Source organism: Misgurnus anguillicaudatus, chromosome 2 (assembly GCF_027580225.2).
Source record: "Misgurnus anguillicaudatus chromosome 2, ASM2758022v2, whole genome shotgun sequence".
Lineage (NCBI taxonomy): Eukaryota > Metazoa > Chordata > Actinopteri > Cypriniformes > Cobitidae > Misgurnus > Misgurnus anguillicaudatus.
The window spans coordinates 24,081,885-24,094,130 of NC_073338.2; the positions used below are offsets into that span (position 1 = coordinate 24,081,885).

A 12,246-nucleotide genomic window follows, 5' to 3' on the forward strand; every position below is an offset into this window, starting at 1 on the left:
CGGAGATCCGTGAGAATGCCACGGAAAAATGAGCACAAAATTCCGTGACTATGCCACGGAACTTTGTGAGATCATGTTGTAATAGTTCATGAAGAACTGCAAATTATTATAATAAAATAAATGTAAAAACAGCCTCTGTAGAGCGGGAAAAAAAAAAAACCTAAACTCTTTGCTGCACTCCACATCAAAGACATCATGCACCACCCTAAAGGCAGCAGAAACATTGCTGTGTGTGATAAGAACCTGCTGTGTATCAGGCAGATGGTGGCGCTATGTTAGTCTGAACACACAGTGGTGTTTTGAAGTGGATGTAGAGAAGTTAGGTGTCCTCTCAATGTCAGTCAGTCGACAGCTACCTCATTAGCCATCCCATAATTCGTCTAGCCGGGTCTCTATGGTGAGGACATCTGGATGGGACAATGCCAAATTAGGATGACAGAGCTTGTGGCTTTATCTTTCATGCACAACCATCACTGTCAGATTATATATACAGCACTTACTGTATGAGTGTTGCACAAACATGAATGATCACATTGGTGTCGGGCATGCACCAACTCGCGATTGGCAATAGGGGTACAACAGTGGATCTGACCCTGACAAACATCAATCACAAATGCACACCAATTCTCATTCTTGAATCAATGGTATTGAGAGAGGAGGTCATGCCTTCACGTCAGACCGCTACTCTCTTTTGAAATTGTCGGCATGTAAAGTTTAAACAAGAACGTAAAATGGCAGCCATCAAATCCAGAGCCCTTACAGTCCTAATCTGCATCCAGCAGGCAGGTGTAGCCCATGTCTTTATCATCTTCAGTGTAAGGGAACATACTGTCCCTGATGAGCTACATCATACATCGCTTCAGCATCTGGATTCTGCAGTATGCGTCACAGAAGTGTGTATCATCCCTTCACAATATCTACAAAGTGTTGAAAAATTAACTAAATTGCTTATTCATCGCTTCCTCGTGATTTCCCATGATTGTTTCCAAATTGCCATTCAGTCAAAAGGTTATTTTATCTTTCTTACATTTTTACGGTCTAAGTTCTGCCAAAGCTGTCTGTGATTAAGTTTAATAGAAGCACTGTGATATTGACATAAAGAAACAAGTCAAAAGCCTGTATTTTTATCTGATAAACAGTCCAGCCAGGTCAAGGGAACACAATCCGGTGATCTGCTTTGAATCCCTGAGGGTCATCATATATTCATTTGCAAGTTTTATATATTTTCTTTTCTAATTTCTTCTCAGACAGCTGTACATCACCATAGATGCACCAAAGCTGGTGTCCATATGTTATCTCTCTGTCTGACCAGCCTCAGGCATTCAGAGAATAGCAGGAAAATGAATGCAGAACACAGCACTCAAATCTCCATTACTAGTCGAGAGAGAGAAACAGGGAGAGAAAGAGAGCACCATGCAGTAAAAATGCAACTTTTGATGAAACTATTCTTCGAACTGCATGACTTATTCAAATTCATTGTGCAGTGATGTGGATAATTTCTTATTCAATGTTTTTACTGAAAAGTACTACATACTTTGGCTTTTTTTTAAACAAAATTCTTACACTTACATTAAGGGCTTCACAGGTTTCACCAGGGTTTGTCTGCTTCAGTGTGATTTCGTTCACTTGTACTGTATACACAAAGCTTTGCATGTCAGCTGGGTGGATTAGTGATGACTGGGGTTTCAGATGAAAGAAAAACCCCAGAACTTAAGCATACACGGGTCACGCCGAGTTTAAACACTCAAACATCTGCACGCTGTTGGTCACTTGAAGTATGACAATCATACAGCTGTTACATTTTCAAAATTCAGTGACAAGATATGGGAACAGCATCATTAGATACCAAGGAAAAAAACGTATTTGGTCCAAGGGAACACACAAACTGAAAATGTATAGTTTTTACATGTATATGTGTAGCTTGAATGCACTTCTTAGCTTTCCTTATACTTGACTATTGTTACTTTATCTGTTGACTAGAGGTAGCGATAAATCGCCTGCGATTCTCATGCGTATCTCATCATTAAAGCTGGTTCAGTGATTAGTAGTTAATCACCATCACTTGCTATCAGATGCAGCAGCATTTACTACACAGAGCCGTATTTTACAGAGAAGGTGGGCAAAATCGCATACATTATCGAAGGCGATTTGTCCACGATTATTGACGCGATTTTGCATAGTTTCTTCGTGAAATACGGCTTTGTGTAGTAAATGCTAAAATGTCCATCTGAAAGCAGGTGATGGTGATTTACTACTAATCACCAAATTGGCTTTACTGATAAGATACGCATGAGAATCGCAGGCGATTTATCGCCTAGCCCTAACTGGAGGCGTGCATACAAGATGTTTATATTTGAGGCGCTTACATAAAATGCTGTGCACACCGCCACGCAGTGCACCCAATGAGGATGACCACCTACTCTGTAATGATGCAATTTTCACCACGTGCACAAGTATAAATGTAAAGGAAGTGTGTAGTGATATCAGTAAGCAATACTTGTACTGATTTTTTTAAAGTGTACTCTATTGGCCAGATTACCTAAACAGGGCAAATTAGCTCACAAGTGCAATTCCCAAAAAACGTGGGAGTCATTCAAAAAAAAAAAAAAAAGATGGGAGTGGTAATATTTTGCGGATTACTTACTAAAAAGGCGCAAACTAAATAACAAAGGCGCAAGAGCTGATTTTCATAATGACCAACGCAATGTATTAAGAGCAAATTAGTTCAGCAAATAAGCATAGCTGATGAGGTGCGGGTGATCTACTAAAGCCTGATGTGCTTAAGTTTAGCACCATGGACATCGCAGCGGAAAAAACGGGTTGTGAAATCCCAGCAAATGAAGACAGTACAACAAAAAGAAGTGGAGGACAAAAAAATGAAGGTTTTAAACACCTGGTGTTGTGTGACTTCTTCTAGTGACTCCTCTTTTATTTTCCTCCAGCAAATAAAAAATAACATGGGCAAACAATATTTTTTTAAAATAATATGTTCCTCTCCCTTGTACTACTGATGTCTCTCCTCTTATTAGCAACAATTGCAGCCATTTTAAGTGCAAAATGATTTAAGACATGCTTTTTATCGCCGTTAAATAATGCCGCAAATACCAGTAATATCACACGCACAAACATTATTAAATCACGTTGCGTGAACCATTTAAATAATCTCCTCCCAAAAATGTTTGGCTGAAAGGAAAACTCCTAGAAATGCATATGCAATAAGGTCAGTCTCAAAACCACACCTTTCTGCGCATCTTAAGTAAATCCTGGTAATTGTTTTTTTAGCGACAAAATTATGGTTTCCGCTTGCCAAGCTCTTAGTAAATCTGGCCCTAAGTGGTATGGAGAGGTCACATTATGTTGCACAGTATCAAGACCAGGGTCATGTACAGGGTGAACACTCAAAAAATCTACTCTTGTGCATATCACTGGATACATACTGTTTCGAACATACTGTTACAGTTATCACCATAATTGTTTAATTCTCATTTGTATTACCACAGTTTTACTATAAATAAAATACCATGGTGAGACCATAGTAAATTTGTGGTTACAACAAATTAAAAATATGCTTAATGTAGTTAAAGCATGCTTGATTTTTTTAAGGGCAAATTATTTCATTTGATTTACTAGATAATTATTACACATCACCGTGATGTAAAAAAACAGAGGTAAGCAGTTTTTGGTCTTTAAAAATTATAATACTTTTTGGAAAATAGCACATACCAGCTTCTATCTGGTGTTGGTGAAGTTTTTTTTTGCTTTCGCACACACACAGATTTATTCTTCCTTTTATACCTCAAATGGAAACACTCAAATTCACTCAATCATTTGGTTTCCCTATTACCGCTGTTATCACCTCATGGTGCTAATAGAAAGCAAATCAAACACATCCTGTCTGAGCCATCATGTTGTGACCCAGCAAATAAAAACAAATGAATATTGATTCTTCTACTACCAGACTCCTTGATACATGAAAGAGTATTTCACATACTGGCAGAGGGAGCTGCTAATGGTATACATGCACTACATATTATATACTGACCATACATGCAGTACAGTACTGTGCAAAACACTCAGGCCATCGTGCCACTATTATCTTTTTGCAAGAGTACATTGGCCAATATATTAGAACACAACCAGATAATACAGGAAATGTGTATATTTAATGTGACCTCCCCTTACACTTGAGCAATAATGCAAGATCCTGCAAGCTCTTTTAAACCTAAACAAAATGAAGTCCTATTTTTTATGACAATCTAATGACTTCAGGACATATGTCTCCTCTAAAGTTCAAGATGTGTTTAGATGTGTTTATGATTAGTTTTTTTACATATTTCCCGTATTTTATGTTTGTATGTTAATAAAGAGAGCAAAAATAAAAAATGCATCATATTGCTAAAACAACAAAATTGATAGTGACCAAAGAGGCTGTTTACACCTGTTATTAATAGTAAGGTGCATTCTGGTCGATCGGATCACAAGTGGGCGACGCTAAAGGCAGGTGTAAACGAGGTGTAAAAGTTTTAAGCTCATCCACTTTCGACCACATTAAAGGTGCAGTGTGTAAATTATAGCGACATCTAGTGGTGAAGTTGCGAATTGCAACCAACGGCTCAGTCCACTTCTTACCCCTCGCTTTTAAAACGCATAGAGAAGCTACGGTAGCGCCACTTGAAAAAACATGTCATCGTCAGAGACAACTTAGTAAAAAAGTTTGTTAGGGCTTCTGTATGGCGGCACAAAATGGCGACTTCCCCGTAAGGGGACCCTCTGTGTATGTAGATAAAAATGTCTCATTCTCAGGTAATAAAAACATAACGGTTCATTATAAAAAGGTCTTTATACACCCCTGAAAATATAGTTTTGTATATTGTTTTACATTTCTGTCAAGAGATCCTTCTAAATATTACACACTGCACCTTTAAGAAGTAGTCGAAAACACATTTCGCCGGATAGCTTTTGTAGTGTAGACGCTCATGTGTTTGAATGTTAAGAACAGCCACAAAAGACCACCTACTCTCCGCCTATTTATCTAATGTACCAAGCACAATGTTTAACATTTTTTCTGACTTCTAGCGTGAACACAAAGGTTACAGCGCTATCTTTAGGTTTCATTGATAAAACAGAAGCAGCTGCTTTCCACATCTTTCATTAGTTTCATTTTGCGAGCGTGTGAAAGTTGTGCGACCTTTTTTCATCAATTTCTCTGAAAAATTAAGAGAAAGCTCACACATGTACAAAACACCATGCAGCATCTTTACTTACAACACAAGCAGGAGACTCTGACCATATATTAGTTCAAGTCATTTTAATTTAAACCCGTCACTTCTCCCACTCGCATTTTAATAAAAGCAGACAGACTTGCCTACAGACATCCCCTCAAAGTATTCAGGACAGCAGCAGTCGAAAGTGCACAAAAGAGACGGATTAAAATACCAAGTGTAAACGTGAATGCGTCTCGTCCACTTGTGATCTGATCAACCAAAGCGCAAACAGCCAGGTCTAACAGTATGTATGGAAGTGATTTGACAGGCTGACCTGTGCTGCTCTGTATTGTTCTGACGGTAGTGGTGGTCCTTGGTGGTGAGGCTGGTAACAAAGGTCCTTCGTCATCCTGCGAGCAGCCTTGGTCTATGGCACGCACGTAACTGTGACTCCTCATGCGGAAGCAGCCGGGCACGGGCAGGTCCAGGGCGTCCACTGCCTGCGACTCCATTTCACGGAACACGCTCTCGCACACGGCCTCGATCTGCCCATTAACCTCCACCTCACTCACCTGCAGCAGAGGACAGCCATATGATGGACAGAAGAAAAAAAAGAGAAAAAAACAAGAAAAACATTAGATTATATCAGTCGAAGAACAGCACAGGGCAGTGAGGAGATCTGGGAAAAGTGTGGGTCTTTGGGGTGTGCCGATAGACCATTCTATTAGCAATAGCCTCAGCTTCTATCCTTGCACATGAAGGGTATTGGGGGGGGGGGGCAATAAGTATTTAATCGTGGATTTTTAAATAAAAATGAGAAACAATGTTGATTTATTTCCCACAGCTTTCTTTGCTAAAAGGGTGTCAATATTTTTTTAACCTGCACTTGCGACACCAACACGCACATTGCGTGCTTTTCCGAGAGAGCTTGTGGACTTTTCCTTGCACGGGAGACCTTGTAATGCACCCAACTCGCACTTTTTATGTGAGTGAGCCAGTAATGCACTTGCGCATGGGCCTTTCCTTGCGCTTAAGAGGTTGTTATGCACGCATGGGTTTAAAACCAGTAAGTGAGTTGTTCCCAATGACGCACTCAGAATAATGGCATCATGTTTAAGAAAGCTCGGTTCTTGACAGTCTTGCCAACTGCATTTAAGGTAAAGCAGCTTCTGTACAACCTCTTTAGTCATGATTTTTGCTATCAAATAAGGAAACTATTGCCCTGCCCCCATACCATTGTATATCGCAATCTCGCATGCTGACATTAGGACGATCTCACCATGGAGAATATCGCCCAAAACTAGTGGGTATCATCTGTCCATGAGCTTCACCTTAAAGGAATAGTCTACTCATTTTCAATATTAAAATATGTTATTACCTTAACTAAGAATTGTTGATACATCCCTCTATCATCTGTGTGCGTGCACGTAAGCGCTGGAGCGCGCTGCGACGCTTCGATAGCATTTAGCTTAGGTAATAACATAGTTTAATATTGAAAATGAGTAGACTATTCCTTTAAATAGACCCACTTACCAAAGGCCTTATACTGTAGAAAGAAGGTGCGCAGAATCAAAAGCACAGAAGCAAGAGACCCCAAAGAAGTCATTACGAGCAGGTAAGAACCACACAATAGGCACGCAAGAGGAGGAAGAGTCAAAATAAAGAAACACTGTGGGTCTTAAAAGAAAGCTTTGCGCAGAGTCAATGAAGGTGAACAGCACAACCAGCGGAGAAGATTTGTGGAAATGGGGTTTAGGGACACAATGCAGTGATGGTGAGACAGCCCTAGCGTCAACATGAAAATAAAGAGGAGGACAGCAGGCGGAAAAATAAGACACTTACAGTGTGGCACACACACATATGGTAAAAGAGGATTTTAGGAATAGGCAGTGTGTTTTAAACAAGGCCTATAGCTTGTAACTTATACATGAGAGCTAGGCAGGCCATACTTTCTTTTTAAAGACAACTCTCCATTCAACACTTTTATTTCAGGATGATACAAAGTGTTTTTAATGCCTACAGGTATATGCAAAGTATATTGGTAATGTTAAGAGACCAATTATCATATATTAGATGTCAAACGTGCCACTTAGCATGACAAATCAATTCTTAGGAAGTCCCCAAGAACATGTACTTATGTTTTTCTGATTAACACCATCCCACTTCCATAAAACATGGAGGCATCTGTCATTGTTAGTTGGTAAGACATACAGTTTGCATGGTGATGGCTCAAATTCATCTCACCAGTGGATGAATCGCAGGTCAGTTTTATGAGTTTGTGCTAGTTTGAGCGAATCTAGACTGGTTTTAACCTTCCTCCCCTGCACCCCGCTGGAAGCGGGCACCAAAGATGGTGTTTTAGGGCAGGTAGAGGGGCACAAACCTGGCTGATGGTGCTCATAGCCCTCATGTAGCTCTCGTTGCGCGAGCGGTATTCGGGAGAGGCTAGCAGAGCTTTAGGGTCCAGTGTGTCCAGGCTCCTATTGATGGAAACTTCACTCACCGCCCGCAAGTAGCTGTGACTCCGGATCTGCAGCTTTGGAGAGTGCTCTTGGGAGATCCTGTGGATAAAGGAGAACATGGCAGATATTTATTTTCAAAAGGTGGAAAGTTTAGAGGCACACATCTGAGGCGAAGAAGAGGAAAAACGACACGATATACAACATCTCGTGAATTTGGCAACGGTGTTGGGGAAAATATGTAATTTAAAAACTGGCTTCGTTTCAGTTCACGAGCTGTAACTTGAATCGATTTGAACACTTCCTCCAGAATGTTAACATGAAATTAAAAGTGGAATGGAATTAAAGGTGCACTGTAGGGGTGTCCATGGTTAACCGATTAACCGATTAACCGTTAAAAATTGTTTAACCGAGTGAAACATTTTGCTCGGTTAAGAGGCATCAATGGCGTGCATTGAATTTAGTTGTAATACATGCATTGAATTTAGTTGTAATACATTTTTGCACCACCAGAGACTGCCAAAGGGCTCCCAGACATTTGTAATGTCCACAAGTAGTAGCAGTTTTCTAATATGAAGCGGGCAAAGAAAAGCACAGCGTGGGAGCACTTTAAAATCGAGAATGACAGGGCAAAATGCAAGTATTGCAATGCAGTGCTTATATACTTCATGTACAACTTAGGGTTGCTGTGGTGACAGAATTTTCCCACCGGTTAATGCATGCAGACGTGCGCATTTTACTTTCACTTTTGAATTACGCAATTGTTTAAATGCAGCGCTTGCGTAAGCTGCATTAAATCGCGTATGAATTTGTATGCTTATGAATAAACAGCTGGTTTAATTAAGTGCTTGAGTCAATGTGCGCAGGTAATTCTCGCAGAACTCGCCAGTTCCAAGCAGTGCAACCGGCTACTCCTCCATAAAGCGCTGCTTGAATGATGGGTTTATTATTTTTCTTGATAAAAAATACAAAAAAACTATCTCGCTTATATTAAACATCATATATGTGCATTATAATAAAAACGAGTAAGCACGCGGCTGGTCTGGTCATTCAGCTCGCCTGGCAAACTCTGACAGAAATAAATGAAATCTGACACCTGCTGCTCTGTGACGTGATGCGCGTTCAGCTCCGCTGTGAATTTATGCAGCAGACACATTCAGTTATAAGTGTTTGCTCTCTCTAACGAAGCTAAATGATTTAATTACAAGAAAATATCAAACACTCTACTTTTTTTGGAAAATATGCTTATTTTCCAGCTCCCCTAGAGTTAAACATTAGATTTTTACAGTTTTGGAATCCATTCAGCTGATCTCTGGGTGTGGCGCTACCACTTTTAGCATAGCTTAGCACAATCCATTGAATCTGATTAGACCATTAGCATCGCGCTAAAAAATAACCAAAGATTTTCGATTTTCCTATTTAAAACTTAACTCTTCTTATATTACGCAGCACCTGAAAAAAGTCCCCTGCCATTGAAAGTTACTAAGGGTACTATTTTCGGCTGCTGCGTAATATTATAGTGCCTCCTGCAGCCCTGTTACAGCAGCAAAGTCCTAGATTATTATGAGAGTATAGTTCCTAGCCATATTGGCCTAGAAAATAGCAACTTTTAATTTTCTGTCTGTCTTAGTACACGATGTAACTACAGAAGAGTTAAATTTTAAATAGTAAAATATCGAAACTTTTTGAGCGCGATGCTAATGGTCTAATCAGATTCAATGGATTATGCTAAGCTATGCTAAAAGTGGTATCGCCAGACCCAGAGATCAGCTGAATGGATTCCTAAAAAAGGTAAAAAGCCAATGTGTCCCTTTAAATACAAAAATGGATAGGAAACAATGTCTATTCTTTGTAGCAGCAGTGCGGTGTTATAGCTGCAAACAGTAGCATTACGCCTCTTTCGCTATCTTGGTTTAAATCACAAAAGTTTCTTTACAGTTATGTTTCCTGAGCAATGTCAGTGCTCTATATGAATCTACATTATGAATGCGTATCTCTTAATAGAAATCCAAAATTCTCTAACAGGACACTCTTAGAAAGCCAATGCCGTACACAGGCTATAAAGAAAACAGCTAAACTCACTTAAAACTGTCCACGCGGTGCAGCGCATACACAACGCACGCACTGAAGCTCTGCTGATGGACATGCACCTCACATCCACTGCAGTAGCATCAGCATTATAGCCATTTGCAAGCTATACCAGCAGCATCTATCTGCATGCCTTCACACATACATACAGTAAATGAACACACACTGAGCAGTCCAGACCAAAAAGCCCCCAGGACACTTCCCTATCCTGCTGGCTAAACTTCACAAGAAGCTCTCATGGGGGGCTTTGGGGAATCGGATATGCATGATGTCATCGCTGTGGAATAAAGCAGTAAGTTTACGCCTCAGTGTTGCTGTCGACTCGATTGATTGACTCGCTCTGCGGTTGTTAATTACGTCGGCCAATCACAACGCAGTGCTGCGGCTCATACTTTCGGCTGTGGTGACAGCTCCCCAAGGCATCTTAGACTGTCTGTGTTGATGCATCATATAGCTGTACAAAAGTACATGCGATTTATTAATTTTCCTAAGCTAATACATATTCCATCCTAATGTATGGTATTTGCTCTATAAATACACACATTATATGCATACATTTTTATGAACCATAAACAAAAGCAGTTAAAGGTCAAAGCACTGTCCCTTAGTAGTTACAGTAGTTTAATGATGATGCTTAAAGTCGCCATGAAACGGAAGTAGCGACTGCCTTATTTTCCCCGTGGTGACGTATATCCGAATGAAACGGCTTTTGACATGAAATAAGGCTCCATGGATTTGAATTTGTCCATCGAGATCTGATTGGATCGTTTGAAGTTTGGCCGTGTTGCCGTGCATATGACCGGAAGTGAAGAGAGATCGTTTTGAGGAGGGGAGGAGATTTGCATTTTTGATTAAAGATTATGAGCACACACAAATTTTTTTTTTAAATAATACCACAATATAAAAAAATATATATATAGTTTTTCATTTCAATTTCATTGCGACTTTAAGCTGACAAACTTGCACATGCTGAAACAGATAAATCCAGCAAAATGATGGACTGAGGAAAATGCATATGATGAAAAATTTATGAGCTTTTATAATGCCAGAGCAGTACTATAAATTTACAATTCTGCAAATCCTCCCATGTCTGGACATTTCACTGAGGACACGGTTACAATCTCAGACCACATTTGATGAGCTTTAGCAGATACGAATATTAATTTAATCCCTGTCTGTCAAGTAACAGACAGTTCCCTCTGTTTCACAAGGTAAGTTCCACTTTAAATTACAAATCAGATTCCCGACACATACATACAGTACGAGAAATGCGAAGATAAACAATAATGAGAAGTACATACTGTACGATTGATTTAATGACCTCAGCCACCTACAGACCATTTGAGCCAACATCTTTAGACTTATTACAGCACAAATCTGTTACTATGGCAACCCCACAGTGACTACCTAAAGGTTGAGCATCCCCCGCTCATACAAGCTGTACTCACATGTGCCTCAATGTGCCAGCTCGAACACAGCAGAATAATGCGTTCATAATGTTCATTAATGCTACTGAATATTTCAGTAAAGGTCCTTTAAAGTCAATCAGCATTTTTTTACTCTGTGTGATGAGCTTTTACTGCTTACAAGCTTAAAGTGACTGACATGGGAGCGTGTTTAATGAAACAAGTGCTGCAATTTTTCCCTGGGCTAATAAGAGTAATCACTTGCACCTTTTCCACTGCTTTGGCGGGGCATATTATGCATCCTAAATTACGCCTGTACTCCGGAGTGGAAGATATAATGGTGCTGTGTTACCGTGGAGACACTGACTGATATCTCCATTGAGGAATGCACGGCTGTGTGACCGCCTCATCTCAAAACCCTCAATTTATCTGTGCTGGTTCGGTACATGCATATTTACAGCTGTTCAGCCCATGCAAGCTGTGCTAGATGCTCCAATATGTCAGGTAAGTAGTTAGCAAAGCGCTGAACTTCGACTGATCAGCTGATTATTACAAAAACCTGGTGACCTATAATACCAGGTGTCAGATACCCATGTGGAAGCAGGACGCTGAGGAAGAACAGTCGCACAAGACTCTGAGGATGTGTACTGACTTACATTTACATGTTTGGCAGGCACTTTTATCTAAAGTGACTTATAGTGCAACACAAGGTAAACATTTTATCAGTACCTGTACAGTATGCGTTCCTCAAGAATGTAACCCATGACCTTTATGCTGTTTATGCAAGCATCTAACAGCTGAGCTATAGGACTTCAGATAGGACATGATGCATGTTCTAGGGCTTCTGTTTTAGCAGGTAATACCTCTGATGTTCAAATAAATATTATACTGTAAACAGCAAAGACATTCATTTGGAGGTACATTGTGTACGAACCAAGAAAGCCAAAGCATACAATTAAATCATTATCATATTTATGTCCTTTGCAATTGCTTTAACAAAGCTATTTAAAGGTGGGGTGCAAGATCTCTGAAAGCCAATGTTGACATTTGAAATCACCTAAACAAACACGCCCCACCCCAATAGAATCT

General features: G+C 39.9%; 1 protein-coding gene across 6 annotated transcripts in view; it reads right to left on the reverse strand.

Annotated features, from left to right (window-relative positions):
- The window catches only part of dlgap1a (discs, large (Drosophila) homolog-associated protein 1a), a 124,565-nt gene that overhangs the window by 30,037 nt on the left and 82,282 nt on the right, over window positions 1-12,246 (reverse strand). For 5 of the 6 annotated variants that reach the window (XM_055202060.2, XM_055202059.2, XM_055202057.2 and 2 more), the window contains 2 exons: window positions 7,588-7,765; window positions 5,539-5,776 (listed from right to left, as the gene is read on the reverse strand). In XM_055202060.2, coding sequence (XP_055058035.1) covers window positions 5,539-5,776; window positions 7,588-7,765 — 416 coding nt within the window. The remainder of the gene's footprint in view (window positions 1-5,538; window positions 5,777-7,587; window positions 7,766-12,246) is intronic. The other variant, XM_055202061.2, reaches the window with a different exon arrangement.